Consider the following 17794-nt stretch of genomic DNA (forward strand, 5'->3'; position numbering starts at 1 on the left):
ACCCCCCCCCCCCCCCTTTATCTGTCTTTTCCAGGAATCTGATAGCCACTAGTTAGTCTGTGATTCTACCTTCAGATTTATGAGATGTGTATTTGCGATGTTTTCTTTATCCCTTCCTTGTCTACAAGCTAGTCTATGTTTTTATAATATATATGCATAGGATATCTATTTATTTTATATGTATCTCCAATTAGTCTGTATTTCATTATTATAATACTTAATGCTATTTGATATGCCTGCAAGATGGAGGCAAACACAAGGAGAAATTTAAACATCCATAACTTCACTAGGACTAGAACGTGGGACATGAGATCAAGCCTCTCAACTTCCTTGGTCATCGCGTTGTCGCCGAAGTGGTTTGGCTAATCTATTTTCTATAATAGCTGTTTTGTAATCGCCAAAGCGAAGTCAATTTTTTCTAAGAGACTTTTTTCAAAAATAGAAGTATTTCATCGAATGATCATTTTTATTGAATGATGGAGTATTCTATTTTCTGGCTATGATTTTACCACTTTTCTTGTGTTCCTCCGTCCTCTAACTCTTTTTGCAAGGAGGGAAACAGCTTTGCCTGGTTTATCAGAACTGTGGCATTCTGCTGCATTACATTCTTGAAAGTTGTTAGATGCTGCCTATCTTTCTACTTGTACTATTTTTCCTGCTCTCTTGTTCGGATTTTCTCTAATTTCTCTTATCCCTGTCCATCCAGCTTGCCGTTTCAACGTTAGGAATTATCTCCTATGTAGGGATATCATGCGATGGTGGTCACACTATTTGGTCAAAGATTTTGCTAAGAGTTGTGTCCCACTATACTTTTACTAGAAATTCTCTATTGACATTCTTTGCAAGATACCAATGAAGCTGGGGCTGCTGGTAAATTAACACCCCTTTTAAGTGTCAAAAAATTGACTCGATATTCTATTCATAGCCTGTCTAATCACTTTTCAAACCCGTTAGCTATCTATTGAAGTTATGAAGTTGTATTATAAATCCACTTTCCACGTTGTTGATTTTTCTTTAACAATACTGCGCTTACTTAAAACAATTTTGACTGACGAAACCACACGCACGCAGTTAAGTTGTTCACTACTCCACGGTACAGCCTCCCCTCGTATTCAGAATTTCACGATTGATAGCTGAATATCTTGGAACCTTGGCTAAGAAATTACTCCACATTTCAATTATGAGGTCTACATAAATTTAGATTTTCCCTTCTTCAGATATTGTTGATAAATTTTCAATCCAGGCCTGGAATGGAACTCGCTAGGACAGTTAGATAGGAAGTGGGTTTATTTCACCTTCCTTCATCTGAAAAGGGGAGTTTTCATGTAGTTGGCTTGCTTTTGTCCTCACTTAAATTTCGGTGGCGGCACATCGGAGGCATGAACCATGACTGCATTGCCGTGGTGAATTCTCCTTCCCCGACGCACTGTATTACCGCCGCTACGGCTGGCCGCTTGGTACGAGGCCGACACGGAGGCTTTTCTCTATTGATGCGCCTTCGCGTGCTGGCGCAATTTTTAAGTACGTCCGTTATAGACTATCAACATAGCCTAGGACTTGTGAATTGACTAAAGGAGGCTGCTACTTTCTACTCTGGTGCGTGTGCAGACGATTCCGTGGGCCAATATCTCTTTTTGGAAGCGAGTACCAAGTTGAGATATCTCTGGATTCTGTAAGCAGCAGTAACAGGTGAAAATTCATCGGCTCACTTTTGATGTGATAAAAGTGTATCTCAGTGATCTTTTTATATATACGTCTCCTGTTCACTTCTTTATGGACAGCCAGGCAAGACAGCCCCTCCTTGTTTTATTTTCAATGAGACTGCGCCTCGGTTTCACTATCAAATTTCAGAACATTTAAAGGTGATGGGGATCAACTTCCTGCTGCCAAACTAGTGAGGTCAATAAGTTTATTTCCATCTACTTTCTCTTAAGTGTGTCATTAAAGATTCGAATCCTGTGAGAGGAAGTTGACCTGAAAGCCTAATTTATAATTTGATTTTCTAGTAGAGCACACGAGTCCTTGACATCAAGGACTCGTGTGTTTTTCTTGTTATCGTAAGAAGTTGAACTTTTAAAGATGCTTCCAGCATTTTCTGCACTTTATTTTAAAATTAGAAAGGATAGTTTTTATGTACACAGCTTTGAGGCGCAGCTGTCAGTTATAATTCTTCGACTGTTGGATAACCAAGAACTTTTGCTGGATATTAACCATTGATATCATCCTCTACGGTTGCCGTTATACAAAAAAAAGTTTCAAGGTAAATTTGGATCGGAATCGGAATTCAGGTGTCATATGATCTGTTGTAATGCATCAACATGCTTATCGCTTCAACAATTTCAAGGAAATTCACCTAAATCACCAAAATACTCACCCACTCAGTCACCAGACGATGTGGCAAGAACAAATCTGAATATATCATATTTCAAAAGCCATCACCCGCGACTTCCCTATTTGCCAATCAGCTTTAAATTTTTCATGAAAACGTTTAAAGCTTCACATTTCTTGTGGAAAGCAGATAACAGTATGCCATCCAAGATATCTGGTGAAGTGAAAACAACAACCGAAAGGAAAATTTTCCACATTTATGGTCGGGAGGCTATGCGTGATAAGCGGTTAAGGCGCAGATTTAATCGAAAATCAAACAGAATTGCTTGCGAAGATTTATATTTTGTATGCAGTTGGGGGTTGAATTTGTTCTGATTCTCGGGATGAGGTGTGTGATAAATTCAATGTGTTCTGCTACAATTCATATGAGGTTGATATTGATTATGTTACCAAACCAGACAGGAGATGATAAGGTGGCTCACCGAAGAATGTTATGGGAGAGGAGGTTGCGGTCAATTAGAGATAGTCAAAGCCCCAGATAGCCCCAAAGGGAACAATTTATGGAATTGTATTTGAACCTGACCAAGTTTAATATTCCTACATATTACTAACTTCTGAGTAGGAGTTGAATGCTTGAAAAGCTTGCAACCTTCACTTTGGAGGGATAAGAATTTTTGAAAAGTTGGGGTTAGTAACCGATAGGTAATCATGGAAGTCTGATGTAGAGCCGAAAAATGAGCTTTCGGCAACCCTACTCAAACTATTCGCGTAGGTAACTTCCCATAAACTACTTATTAACTTCATAGAGTCATTTCCTAACTAGGACAGTGATATTACAGCAGCGCACCGCCTCCAACTCTATTCGAATGTAACCAAGAGTGCGTAAGCAACGTACTTGATACCTGATGTAATGCTTCCGTACATAAGTCAGAGAAAAAACGCAGAGATTCTGTATGTGTAACGCAAAACCGCAGTGCTTGTAGCGTTTTACCGCAAATATGCAAAACGGACAAGTACTTGATACGGATTTTTCATGGACTTAGCTATGCCAATCGATTCATATCGCAAAACGTCCGACAATGTCGCGTACGAGTAAAATCATATATGGCATCAGAAAAAACCATGCATTCGCCGTGGTCATAACGAAAAAAGCTCGTAAATAATATCATGAACTGACCGAACTCGACTATGGAGTATCAATGAAATACGATGACTAGCAGCGCATATGAGTGAGTATGTAGATTCCGAGTCCCAAGTATGCTTCACATGGAGGAGTTAACATTGGAGTAGGTCAGCAATGCACATAGGTAAAAAAAGATAGTTTTATTAGCGATATTTCATGCTTGAATCTGTTGCTTGACTGACAGTTGCACTATTGGCCGTTCAGATAAAAACGTTTTACAACTATCAGCTGATAATCGAGCGAATTTCAAGTGGCAAATAAGATGCAATAATTGCTCAACTATAATTAATTATGTATCCACTTATTGGCGACCTTCTCGAATGTTGTTTGCAACAAATTTTCGCAGCATTGCAACAATCTTTAGTTGAATTTCACGGTAATCACTGTGTATACTTGAAAATATTGAGAAAAAAATGGAATTTCGTAATAAATATGTACATCGCAAATATAGTATGTTATAGTATGGGGTGTGTGGGCAGTGTAGCATATTTATGATTCCATACTTTTTCAAGATATAGATTCGGAACACTTTATATTTTTGGAAAAAAGACAGAATTTTCTCATAGTATATAAGTCTGTTGTCCGTATATCTGACCAGTTAAATCTATTCTCAGTTTTTATCCAGAATATGTCCAAAACTATCTTCGTCTGAAGTTTGTGAAGGCCGGGCAGTTGTGGGGTAAGAAAGTTGCATCATCCTCTTTCTCATATTGGTTACAGACTGCCGAGCCTATCACTTAAGTTTCACTGGGAAGTGGTTTAAGGTGTAATGCTTCCTCAGGAACAAGTCGGAATTCGTCGGACTACCAATTAAACAACCCAATCATCCTGTAACCGTTTGATACAACACTTCGGGTTAAGACGCCTTAGGGAGCCTTCAAATCAGGTAATTCCTTTCACTAATAGGAGGGAGTGTGTCCGGGTGTTTCAGTAGTTAAAGCGCTAAGTGGTCGTAGCAGAAGATCACGGCTCGAATCTCATTGGTAGCAGAAAGATTTGTATCGTGACTGGATCTCGGAGACCAGTCGACTCAGCTGTGAATGAGTACCTGAGTCAAATCAGGGTAATAATCACAGGCGAAAGTAATTCTGTCTACATTGCCTCTTACAGCGTACGGTTTTAGTCCTTTAGTGTTCAGTTATGGATTGAATGAAGGGTTCTAACACGCTTCGCGGCCGTGATCCAATTGGATTGTCCCACCAACGATTATTATTAATGGGAGGAGAAATCGAATTTGTTATTTCATGGACCCCTTGTTATTAGGTCTTTTCAATGGTTGACTTTACGATCTTCTTTGTGCGTAGAAGGCCCTAAACATAATACGCAATATGGGTCCGTTTGCTAAGACCCAGCTCTCTGATAATGTTATCCGAAAAGCTCCCTTGTGTCTATATAGAGTTGATGAAACTTATCCCATCTTCCACAAGAAAAAAGTTGCAATCGGCGTCGTTCACCATGGCTTTGGAAAATACACAGTTAGGGCATTACGCCTTTCCAATCTTGTTCAGGTAAGGCTGAAAACCTCCATACTCATTTGGAAGCTGGGTAAAGAAATAATCAATCTCGGTGGAACCAAGCGGTGCCAAAGGGGGGTTTATCTGCCTCTCGATTCATGTCTCCAACAGAGATGTCTTTCATTCAGTGTATGTTGCCATTCTTCACGAGAACTGCTTCCCTTGCGCTTGTAGATGGTTTCGTTTTCGCTACCAAGGAGGGTAACGGGAATCTCTCCCATGATCACCATCGGAGCCGGTTCTGAGATAGTGTGGTAAGCAAAGGTCATCGGCAAATCTCTGCGTCTTTATAATTGCGCAAGACGTTTACGATACTTTCCTCCTCCAGAGCAGAACGGACTGCGTTGTACTCATGAAAATACACCTTCTGACAGAGATGGCACCCCCAATATTTGCCATTAGTCGACAGTAGTCATTCTCTTTTTAGTCAAAATGACTATTACGGTTTGTTTTAATGCAAGATGGAAACCCTGGGCAATTATGAATGCCCTTACCTGTCGCATCGATATGCCTACTCTGCTTTGCGTCTATTCAATTGTGCGCGCGGCAATAAATGCCGCAACATCATCTGCATAACCGACTGCGACTTTTCTGGCATGTCGAGATTTAGCAAGTCATCGTAAAAGTTGGTCCCTGTGTAACCCTCGACCTGATCTTTATCTTCCTCTACGATTCCAACATCTTATAGAGCATCATCTTATAGAATTAAAGGCATTTCTGGCATCTACCATGATGAGCTTTTTGAGCACTTCCTCCATTGTGTCAAGTATATAGAATGGTCGGTATATCTTCTTTGTTTTTATTGATGAGCGCAAACCTTGCTCCCTGTAGCGACAAGGAAAAATACTTCCCTTCAAATAAGTGTTTAATGCACCAAGCAGCAGGTTCGGCCAATGGAGAAAAAACAATTTATATACCTCAGTCGGGATATCGTCGGGTCCAGTGCCTTCTTATTTTTCATAGCGATAACTGGCTCTTTTCGTCCTTGTCAAATTTATCTTTTATAGTCTGTTGAAAAATGTCTCAATAATTTTTTGAACGGCTACAATCCGTGGATCATGTTCTTCCATGAACCTGCCTGGTTTTAAAAACTCCTTTAAGGATAGTTCAAAGAAAAGGCAGAAATCTTCTTTCTCCTTTTATCTTAAGGTCAAACTGAATTAGTAAAGACAATTTCGAAGGTAAAAAGGAGGAAGTATCCCAATCTGATATAGCTTTTCCATTTTATTTGCCCTCCGAAAGCAATGCATGAAATAAGTAAGAAACGAGTTACATGGACTGATCCCTCTCGGTTATCGGTGGGCACTTCGAGTTTTGAAACCTAAAAAAGTGAACAAGGTCCTTGATACGTAAAGGGTATATGCTGTCACTACGAAGGATGCTTATTTATTTCTGTCGCCCATTAATAATATATATCTGTGGTTGTCACCTGGTTATTTCTCTCATGGCTATACTGCTCACGTAAGGACTGTTTCAGCAGTTCATTCCTACTTATTTACAACTTGTAGTGCACAAAAGACCGATTTCTCGAACACAAAATATGCTACAGACGAACTTTTTCTTATTTCTTAGCAACATTTTTCATTTACTCCAAATAAAAGAGGCAGACTGCTAATGCGTACACGAATTTCTGAAAGCTTGTTTTTATTACTCTGTATCTCATTTGACGGCGCGATGGTTAAGAGGATAAAGCGTCAGCTCCGCAATCTCTCTGCTCTGGGTTCTGTGTTCGTCCTGTGTTTGTCTCGCTGCTGTGAGCTTATTACTTGCACAGTGTTAACTGTGATGATAGTGAAACTGAAGCACAATCTGACTGGGAATGCCCTAAACTCCGCCAAGGAGTGAACAGGAAATACTAATTATTTGATCGCTTACCCTCTTCGTATGATGCCTCTAGAGATATCATTCAGACATCAACCAATTCCCAGAATGCTTATGACTTCAAGGCGTTTTTTGCGTGAAGTGCATTTTTACAATATATGTGATTGAATCGGTCTTACCACAGTTCAATGCATTGGTAAAGCAGGATCACGGTTCGAATTAAGTTGGTGTGACAAGATGCCCTGGCTTCATGAGGTCAAACTAAGTTCATAATCTTAAAACACCATTGATCAAATTGAGTTCTTTGAATCGTGATAACTTTAGGATTACGAATATAGCTTGGACTTATGTCATCTAGATTATTTATTAAAAAAAGTAATGAAAATAGGCGTACAATTGCACCAATAATTAAATGTCGACTCGCAGCGACCACTTCCTGCATGCGCTTATACTACTTTAATAAACAGGAAGGAATATCAAGTAATACAATCCGTATCAACTGAAGCTATACCCTGGTGGGTTTGATAATTTAGGACTGTTCTTCTATCCTCTACCCTATGTATCATGTGCTTTTGATTCTAGAATTTTAATATTAACAGCATTTATAATCTCCTCATTAGAACTAAAGAGCTTTCCTTTCATTTTCTTTTAAGGATTTATGTAGAACAAAATTATCATTAAAATCGGTTTATTGGAAATCTTAAAAACACACTGCCGGGCCAGGTAGCAGCAGTGTGGAGGTTCCTTATCTATTGAAACTTCTTTTTTTTTCTTCTTTCCCTTCAGCCTTTGTTCCATTCGGCTGGTCTTGATCGCTTGCATCATTTTGATCCCTGAAAGACCTGATTTGGATGCAGGCGCGAGGCTTTCGTATCACCATCCAGCATATGAAGCTACCGTTGCTTTGGATGACCTTTCAGTCTTTTAGTCTTTTCTAATCGACTTCAATGTTCAGATCTTCTTCCTTCCCCACGGAACCGTCCCAAAGCATTACATCGCAAGGAGGAGTGCAAATAGTTGTTAATCTTGGCACTTTTTAATACGAGGAATTACTATGCGGGACCAGCGGACCCTCTGCGAAGGGTTTCATGAGCATGTAGGTTGTTTTACGACAATCTTGTCAAGATCATCCGCGAAAATAAGACCTTTCAGTCTTTTAGTCTTTTTTAATCGACTTCAATGTTCAGATCTTCTTCTTTCTCCACGGAACTGCCTCAAAGCATTAAATCGCAAGGAGGAGTGCAAATGGTTATTAATCTCGCCACTCTTTAATACGAGGAATCACTATGTGGAACCAGCGGACCCTCTGCGAAGGGTTTCATGAGCGTGTAGGTTGTTTTGCGACAATCACGTCTGGATCATCCGCGAAATGGATTATCATGACCTCCTTTGGTACAGGAAGCACAGTTACCCATCGTACATCATGTTTCACACCAGAGAACTCAACATTGAACCCTGTCAGAACGATATACTGCTTAGGTCCAGCATCTGTTTCTTACCAAAGTGTCTTTTTCGAGAGGTAACTTTCAAGTAGCTTAGTCAAGTAAACAAAACCATAAGCGTATTACTCATTTCCAGCTGGCTTAATTGGGCGCATTTTTGACGGTCAATGACACAGCATATGCCAATCTTTAAGTGAAGTTGACGAAAGCTAAACTAAGGTCTATTGTGGATGATCGTTTCCATTATTGTATCTTTCCTCCCGTTTCTATTAAGTAAATTGGGTCATATTATGATGGATATTTGCTTATTGGGCTTCAGTAGCAAAACTAGTTGTTACCTCTTCGACGGAGCGACGAAAACTCCTTGTGCCATGCATGCCCCAAACACGCTGATGAATCAATTGCGTTTGGTCCTAGCAACATGTTTAAAGGCTCTATTGGGAACAGCATTCAGACTGGGAGCTTTATTATCACTGATTCTTTGGCAATTCTCTGTAAGCTCTTTTTCAGTCACAGCAGGTATGGTGAAGACATCCAACGCTTGTTTGTATTTTTTAGACTCCTCTTTTTGGAGGAAAGAGCATGCGAGTAGATGACTTTTTATGTTTGCCTTCAGTCGTTTGGTTCTGCCTCCGCACAAAGTTTCTTAGAGCATTTTGGCTTGTTAGTGTATATAGTTTGCTTAACCCTACATCGAAAGTTCGCATATACTTTCCTTTTCTCGCTGAAGTCTGGTATTCCTTTAGATCTTTGGGAACCCTCTTTACAATTTCGCGATTCCTTCGTTCCACCAATAGTTTGACCGGCTATTAACGAGGATGTGTCATCTGTGCTACCTTTTATGAAACTCAAAGTTGAATTCATCCCCTATGATTTTGGAGTTTTTCTACATCCGAAACTAGCACACCTAGTATATCCTCGAATTATACCATCGTAGCATTTAGTGGAGCGTAGCAACTCTATATGAAAATATCAGCTACTTTTACCCTGACGAATCCAACTTCCGGAAACTCCATTACTTCTTCGATGGCTTGATTTACACACGCCCATATTGCAGCCTTGCCAATTACATCTGTGACCCAGACCCTGCTATTAATATTGCAATAACGCTCGCTGATTATGTGACCACTTCGGTTCCTTTTTCATAGATAATTTGTGAGAGTAAGTTCTGAGCTCATTTCTTTATTGCATCCAAGGCTTGTGTTGCTGCCTACGATGTGTCGACAGTCGACGCCCTTTTTCCCCTTGCATACATTCAGGGTCAGTCTTGGACTGACCGTTGGTATAACCTTCCCCTCCAGGTTTTCTGTACCTCTTTGACCTATCACAGTCAGCGGTGAATATCCCAAGTTCAAGGCATTTAAAACAGCGCTTGCGAATCAGCAAACGCCTCAGCCTATTTTCACTCTACCAATTGTCAACTATTTGATCGCTGCTTCAGTCGGTAAGCTTATAGATGTCGTGCGCCTGTCTCCATACTCCATCCTGAATCCCCGAATTGCAAAATCTTTGAAAACCTTGGTGGTGACTTCATCGACAGTGAGTTACTTTGTTAGACTTTCATTTTTCCGATGTGGTTCCTCTGTGTCTTTTAGCAAAAGAATTGTTTGTTAGTTCACCAAGTTTCCTCTAAATAAGTCCAGTTCCTGCGACATTTCCCGATCAGGTGTAGTCAGCCCACTGTGAGCTGATGAAATTCTAGTTTGTGAAACAGCCTTCCATGTCTTTGTAACGGGTATTCTGGGAAGTGATGTACTCCTTTTAAATGCCTGGCTTTAATTATCGTGGAAAATCGTAAAAACGCACATTTTCTGGTCTTCATGGAATCTTCACGGAATATCGTTAAACTGTGACAAAAATAGTCGTTTATAGCAGTATCAATTTAAAAAATCCCATTAATCTGTCAAAGGTCAAGTGCATCAATTAAAGGTAATAAAAATTAATATGGGTTGAAGCAGGAGCTGTGTATGTTTTTTTTCTACCTCCAAACAGTTCGAATTTGATTTCATTATTAAATTGAAAAATCTAATTAAAAGCCTTTGTTACTGGTCTAAAATACCACGTACGAGGGGGGACCCAAAAAAACGGGAATTTCGTCATAACTTCTTTATTTCTCAATATTTTTACACCAAATTTTGATTACCTTCAAAGTATTCGCCTTTGACTACAACGCACTTCTCCAAACGATTCTTCCATTGATCAAAACAACATCAAAATGATTTTTGTTTCACCTCTTCCACAGTGACAAAACGCTCTCCTTTCATATTCCTTTTGAGTCGTATCCATAACACCACGATTCATCACCAGCAATCACATTGGAAAAAGGGTCCTCTTTGAGCTGATTTTTAAGCTCAAAACATGCCTGAAGTCGACGCTCCCTTTGCTCATCTGTAAGAAATCTTCGAATAAAATTCCCTGAATTGAACTCCATGACATTCCCGACATCTCACAGAGTTGATCAATGGTTCGGCGACGATCTTCACGAACGAGGGCATTGATTTTGTCGACGTTTTCATCAATTCTTGACGTTGAAGGGCATCCTAAACGAAGTTGGTCTTCAATAGACATTTCTCCATTTTTAAAACGTGAAAACAAATCGTAAACTCTGGTTTTACTTAAGGCAGCATTCCCATATGCAGTCTTAAGCATTACGATGGTTTCCGCGGCCGATTTCCCCAACAGAAAACGAAATTTCACAGCCGCGCGTTGTTCTCGACAACGTTTTCGCCGAAATGTAAAAATTTGTTTTACTAAAAAAAACTCACAGGCGAATCGATGCACTCACAGCGACACAACTTGGCACACTGACGTAGGTGGCGTAACACTAACGGACATGTGGTCAAACAATAGGTTCCCCCACTCTCCCTCCCCACCATAGCGTAATTTCCGGAACTTATGGGTCCCCCTTGCATTCTTAATTTCGCTTGGGTTTGTCCTTAAACTAAACTAGATTATCATCCAGTGCGAAGTTAGTTTTCTTTCATCTGTTTCCAAAGTGGAATTCCCGGCGAAATTTACATTTTACTAGAAAATCTACAACGTCTTAGTCAACAATTCTCGTGCACAAAGGCTAACTATTTATCACCTTTATACGTTGCAAGACCTGCTAAAAATCTCCTAATTTCTGCCTGATTAGCACCCTTCAAGACATTTTTCTAGAGAAGCCATCAATCAGTAGACGAATTGAGGTGTGTGTACCCAAGGTAGATTTCACTGAAAATCAGCAAATGTAATTATTTTCTTTGTCAATAAAAAACCGTTAAAGGAAATTCACGCATATTATTGTAAATATAAATTTAATTTCACCTGAAACGCAAAATACATGATTAGCTCGTGAGAGTCAATTTTAATTAATGATTTTTCCATTATGGCCGGGTTATCTATGAATAAACAAATCATTAATCATAAATAAATGATTTCAGTTTCGTACGCGATGTGAACAAATAAGGCCACGACTTTGTGGCGCTCTTCCTTTCGATATTAACGATTTCAAGAAAGGGGCCGAAATATTCTTAATTAGAACTGAGAGATTCGATCGGGTTGCGATATCGTTAATTGTTATTACTCAAGTGATAAACGCGCAACCCGACGAAACACGCCCACAAAGCAAACAATATTAATTAGATTAAAATATAACAAGAACCCCAACATTTCCAGCTGTACACCGTCGTTTTGAAACGGCGCCGGAGGTTGAGCATCGCAGCAAAGACGGAGACGTTTGGAAATCCAGTTTTAACTCTCATCTTGGACATCATCAGCGCATCAGCTGATCTTGATTTGGTATTTCTTACCGGTTTGTTGGGTGAATCATGACGACACTCACGTCGGCGACGGGAAAGTATCGGTCACGTAAAGATTGGAGTACCAACTCAATCCCACAGCTGGTTAGCCTCGAAGAGGAGGCTGCAATGGCTGCGAACGGCACTAAGATTGCAACCGACAAAATGGTTAATGGCACCAAAGATGCGGAAATTATAATACCACCAGTGACTACAAAACCTCCCAGACGCAGTTCGTTGGCCATTGGCTTACTAGCCGGTCGCGGGACCACCGATAAGCTTAACAAACGGCGAAGTTCGCTATCGACATTTCTAGGTCGTCGGGAGAACACAAAGGTAGTTTGGATATGATAAGTTTTATGCAGTCTAGGTGCCATGATGACTAAGCACCGTCACTGTGCGATTATTAGAACGTTATCGAGTTTTGATCGCGATTGAGAGCTAATGAGCATGTGGGTATCATGTTGACGGTGCCCGCGATGATAGTGATAGATTAGAAGGTGTTAACACCTTTTTCTGTAGGAGGAAACTCAACAAGATTACGATAAACCGTTTGAGCGTTGTTGTTTTTTGCAAGTTTCACTTTCATCGAGTAATTGATGATGTAAAAAATCAAGAAAAGTAGGTTGCATCGTAATATAATTTTGTGAGTTTCCGAAGCATATTCAGGTGGGCCTTATGGACACGTGTATAAGTCATAAAAGTTTGAAATGTAGACGATCTTCCTCTTTTGGTGGATGAACCGAAGGGTTCTCACTTATCCAGATCTTTTCCTCTTATCATTCGAGAATAGCCTGGAATCAGTTTTCTAGGATCAGTAAAATTCAATTTCATTATATTCGCTGGAAAACCTGGTTTCCGCAAATTTTACTGGCCAATATGGAAAAGCTTGAAATTAGCTCCTTCAAGTTATTGAGGGTCTTTTCACTAAATCTTGTGGAAATTTGACAAATAAATCAGTTTGGTTCCTATAGTTAACACAACTAAGTTATTTTCCGGGAATCTACAGTTCATCGAAGTTCATTTTTGGTAAACTCGATAGAACAATTGGTTTCCGCATAATTCCCGGTGATAAAACTGAAGTTCCAGTATAGTCTGGTGTTTGATCGTTAAGGTCATCGAATGTCCAATATGTCACACTAATCGAAAGGCTTCGCAAACCTGTTTCCTCCTACAGAAAAAAAAACTCTAAACTTGGTTATCAAATCAGGGCCCTAAACATCTTCGTCAATCTTACTTCTAACAGATAAGCAACAAAGAAAACGCATCTACCTACGAATATGCTATGAAAACAGAAAAGTACGATGGTCTCCCGCCATACGATGCAACGACAATCACCACTGAAATCATCACACGCACCAAAAACAATGATTCCTTTGATTCACAAGATGAGGATACACTCAACAAATCAAATCAAAGTCTGCACTACGAAAAGAAAGTTGCATACATTTCAACAGTTACCAAAGAAACACGTCAAAGACGTTTCAGCACGTCTTGGCAGCACAAATTGGAGCGTAGACGTCGAAAAAATTTCGAGGATGCATCACAAATTTTATCAGTTCAAGAGCTACAGCAACAACAAAGAAAACGTTCAACCGGTGGTGATATTCTTAAGGAGGACACCCTCATGGAGGGACCCGACGAAGTGATGTTCAATAGACAGAAGAGACATTCATGGTGGAATATTTTTGTACCAGAGAAACAGAGGTAAAAATTTTATTTTTTTTATTTGGATAAACAACGTCACAAAAAAAAATAACCCGAAATGATCGAAATTTGTGTTTTTTGTGATTCATTTATGAGTTGGAACATAATGTTTGCCTTATCAATGTTTGATATAAATATTTTTCGCAGACTGATAATTGAATTTTGGCAATTAGAAGCTCTAAGTTTGGCTAGGTTCGATGCAGCCATTTGGACACGATGATTAACTTGTTTTTCGTGTGAACTTTGTATGAGGTGGGCAAGTGTCTTAAATTGACTAAATGAATGCGGAGGCAGTCTTGAATGATGCTAATTTGTAGCCGTGATTGTTTTCTTTTATATTTTGAGATGTTAACAAAACAATGATCGTTGTGAAAAGATGCAATTTACTTGGGTCGCCTCGAATCTATTGAGAAAATATTTGGTTATCTTGTATTCGTTTGACAGCACTTTGTTGACCTCTCAATCAAGATTTGTTTAGTAAGAGTTCAGTAGCAGCAAAAGACACTTTATGTTTGGAATTTTCCACTGAGTACCTAACGCTGACAGCTGCGCATTATAGCTTAGTCGCACTATAATTACTTACTCGGGATCCTTTCCATGTGGCGGGCATTAATCTTGAGGGCACTTTTCAACAGATATCCGATCTATATCTTCTTTTCTACAGTGCGCCAAAAAACTGAAACGCTATCTGATTACAAGCAAATTTCCCAATTTTTACTCTCATCCATTACTAGGAGTGAGGGTGCTAAACCTCCTAACTCTTCCCATTTTCAACTTACGGTCTCTTGCTTGTAAGATGCGATGATTAAGGAGACCGAACATCAGCCTCTCGATCTTGGTACCTCAGATTCGAACACCTGGTTGTCATGGATGTTTATGTTTGCCTTTGTGCTGTTCCGATACTGTAGGTTTATCATTTCCATTTCATTTGGTACACTGACAATGAAACTAGAGTATAGTCGCATTGAAAATCAAACAGAAAAAGAAACAACAATATGAAGTAGGCGGTGGAAATGCTCTATACTTTTCAAAGAAATGAAGAAGAGATGTGTACTCATATATATGTATACTGTTTCCCTTGGACCCCTGGTAGCCGGTTGCACCTCACGTCTCTGTCATCCCATGAGTTTGTCAAAAATCATGTTAGCATGACTTGTGTCACGCCATCTCAAACCTGGTTGCGATGGGAAGCATTTACCAACGTCATTATACTGCTCAGTATTCAAAGCAACTGTAAAAGGTCCTCGGTGTCAAGGTTTTACTTCAAAAAAACCAAAGGAAAAGGTACGGAAGAAGGCAAGGAAGACACGCGTGACCTGTGCGCTGTCAACCATTGACTGCGGAGATAGGAGAAATGCTTATCGGTCACTTTAGAGAATATATTTTAAAATTTGTGAAGAGTAGTTTTTTTTTGTTCTGAATAAATATTTTTTATTTGATTCCAATCATACACTGGAAGCTTCAAAAAGATTTCAAATCTTAAAATCCAGTAAATTATTTACATAATTCCATGCTAATGTTGGCAAGAACAAAATTTTTTAAACTGATGCTATTGCAGACTTTTTGAGGTCCAGGGGGTCAAACCTTTTCAGCTGCTTGAATTTCCGGTGAGACAATATTCTCTTGGCTATTGTGTTGAGGTGACTCTTCAGTCTCTCTCAATTTCTTCCACTATTGTTCTGGTCTCTAAGTCTTTACTGAGATCAACTTTCCGGTAATACCAGGAAGAGCCGGATATGCATCTCAGAATTTTAGACTGAGACCGCTGAAGCAGAGTAATGTTGAATGGTTTGACAGAGCCTCATAGTCCATATAGACTTAAGCACCGATTTGTAGATCAACAACTTACAGTTCAAAGGAAGCTGTGACTTTTTGTGAAGCATCCACAAAAAATGGTTGAACTTAAATTTGAGTTGTTGATTTTTTGCCTTTATGTGTCGTTTCCGGGTGAGTCTGCTATTGAGATGTATTTTTGTATTGTATTGTATTGAGGTATAGCACTCTTGAGGGCAATTTCCTTTTCGCAAAGTGCGACTCGTTGACTTTCAGCCTCTCCATGTGAAACCGCTTTTCTATTTCCCCTAGATGCAATTCCCGGTACAGAGAAGATAGTTTCGGGCCTTTATGTGAATTTAAAATTGCGGAATCGTCAACAGTAACATGAAAATCTGCCTTGTAGATAATGTACAGTACAATTTCCTAAATTCGAATTGGTTCAAAAATCTTGGCTGAAGGCTTCGTTCAAGAAATCCGACCTAAGTTCAGACCTAGACCAAGCCGAATTGAATTTTCTTTGTTGAGGATACTGGGAGTCCTGAGTTCGCATCCACTTGATGACGGACCAGGCCACTTGGGAAGCAACTTACTTCCTCTCTTGTAGTCAATAGACTCCTCCTTTTTTGGGTTCCTGGAACCTGGACGAAACCGTCAGTCAAGATTTTTGATAAACTTGGGTGTTTAACCCAAAAAGAGGAATCCGTGGACCACAAGAGAGAAAAGTAAATTGCATTCCAACTGGTCCGAATACTTTCGATATTGTGGGAAGAATCGGTCGGTCTGTACGATGTAAATTGAGAGACATCCTTTCCAGGTTTCGGAATCATTGTTATAATTGAACTCTTTCAATAATTTGGGAAATATCCGATTCTCAAGATTGCATTGAAGATATAGCACAGCGATTTGAGGGCTTTCACTGGCAGCTGTTTCAACATGAGAAAAGTGAATAAATCATACCCTGGAGCCTTTCTGGGGTTGACTTTTTCCTGAATGATATTTTGAATTTCTTTAAGGATGTTTGCAGGTTACTTAGGTTGATCATCCGATTCAAAATTCAAATGACATTTGCCGATCGATTGGTTTGAATACTTCTTCCAGGTGGGCTGCGAAATTTCTGGCTTTGTCTTCTTGGTGTTCCAAATTCCTTTTTCAGGGGTGAATTTATCATCAGCTTGGATAAATGAACGAATAATGACAATATCATGCAGAAAGAATGGTAGTTGCAGTCAATACTAATTTTACATGCATTATTTTTTCCTAAGTTTGTATTGATGAAATCATTGATACTACAGGGTGCGGCATAACTTCCTTTTTTAAAATGCGCGCCACTCAGTTGGTTGATGTCATAACGGAGCGCTAGTGGTCTCGTTCAAGAGAGGATACTGTAAAGTTTTGTCTCGACACGGTTCAGTCGCCATCATGCGTTGGAATAGTGAGGAGCGTGCCTTTGCCGTTGAGGTTTACTTTTCAAGCGGATGTTCGGTTATTGCAACACAGCGTGCATTTCGGAATCGCTTTAATTTAGCCCCGTTGGCTCCCGTCCCAGACCGCAAATCAATTGTTACATGGGTCACTACATTCAGACAAACTGCAAGTGCGACAAAAGGAAGAACTGGAGTCCCTCGGCCCGTTAGATCACCTGAGAACATTGAAGCAGTGAGAGCGTCAATGTTGCGATCGCCACGGCGTTCTGCGCGCAAACACGCATCTGCCCTTGGACTATCCGATCGTTCTGTTAGAAGAATTCTTCGTGATGATCTTCATTTTCATCCCTCTAAGATGGCGATAGTGCAGGAACTTTCAGAACGTGACTTCAATTCTCGGATGAACGCGTGTGAGCTTCTTCTTGATGTCGTTCCCGAGGGTGCTATTTTTTTTTTTAGCGATGAAGCCCATTTTCATTTGTGTGGGTCGGTTAACAAACAAAACATGCGCTACTGGGCTGACACCAACCCTCGAGAATTGCATCAAAAGCCTTTGCATTCACCTAAAGTCACAGTGTGGTGTGTAATTTCCTCAGCTGGAATTATTGGTCCCTGGTTTTTTGAGGAAAATGAGGTTACAGTGACAATGAATTCGGACCGGTATGTAAACATACTACAGAATTTTTTTTTGCCACGGCTAGAAAATTTGGATTTGGGGGACACTTGGTTCCAACAAGACGGTGCAACAGCACACACTTCAAGAGCATGATGGCTGTTTTGAGGGAACACTTTCCAGAGGCGATTTGGAATGGCCGGCACG

At 39.9% G+C, this 17794-nt stretch overlaps 2 protein-coding genes across 15 annotated transcripts in view; one reads left to right on the plus strand and one right to left on the minus strand.

Annotated features, from left to right (window-relative positions):
- Positions 1 to 17794, plus strand: part of LOC119658683 (TLD domain-containing protein 2) — a 357611-nt gene that overhangs the window by 139772 nt on the left and 200045 nt on the right. For 11 of the 14 annotated variants that reach the window (XM_038066248.1, XM_038066249.1, XM_038066250.1 and 8 more), the window contains exons 2-3: positions 11946 to 12403; positions 13314 to 13774. The exons of the other annotated variants lie outside the window; for them this stretch is intronic. In XM_038066248.1, coding sequence (XP_037922176.1) covers positions 12098 to 12403; positions 13314 to 13774 — 767 coding nt within the window. In that variant the 5' untranslated portion in view covers positions 11946 to 12097. The remainder of the gene's footprint in view (positions 1 to 11945; positions 12404 to 13313; positions 13775 to 17794) is intronic. 14 annotated transcript variants of the gene reach the window in all.
- Positions 10445 to 11114, minus strand: LOC119658685 (protein GVQW3-like). Its single transcript, XM_038066272.1, has 2 exons — positions 10739 to 11114; positions 10445 to 10676 (listed from the first exon to the last, which is right to left on the minus strand). The coding sequence occupies exons 1-2, from the start codon at positions 10935 to 10937 to the stop codon at positions 10549 to 10551; spliced, it is 327 nt and encodes a 108-aa protein (XP_037922200.1). The 5' UTR covers positions 10938 to 11114; the 3' UTR covers positions 10445 to 10548.

The sequence above is a fragment of the Hermetia illucens genome, chromosome 6 (genome assembly GCF_905115235.1).
Source record: "Hermetia illucens chromosome 6, iHerIll2.2.curated.20191125, whole genome shotgun sequence".
NCBI lineage: Eukaryota > Metazoa > Arthropoda > Insecta > Diptera > Stratiomyidae > Hermetia > Hermetia illucens.

What these genes read in the sequence shown, in the direction of transcription:
- LOC119658685 (XM_038066272.1), bottom strand. Translation starts at nt 10,937, where the DNA reads ATGCTTAAGACTGCATATGGGAATGCTGCCTTAAGTAAAACCAGAGTT. An exon ending in CCGAACCATTGATCAACTCT is followed by an intron (nt 10,677 to 10,738) that starts GTGAGATGTCGG and finishes GATTTCTTACAG; the next exon opens with ATGAGCAAAGGGAGCGTCGA.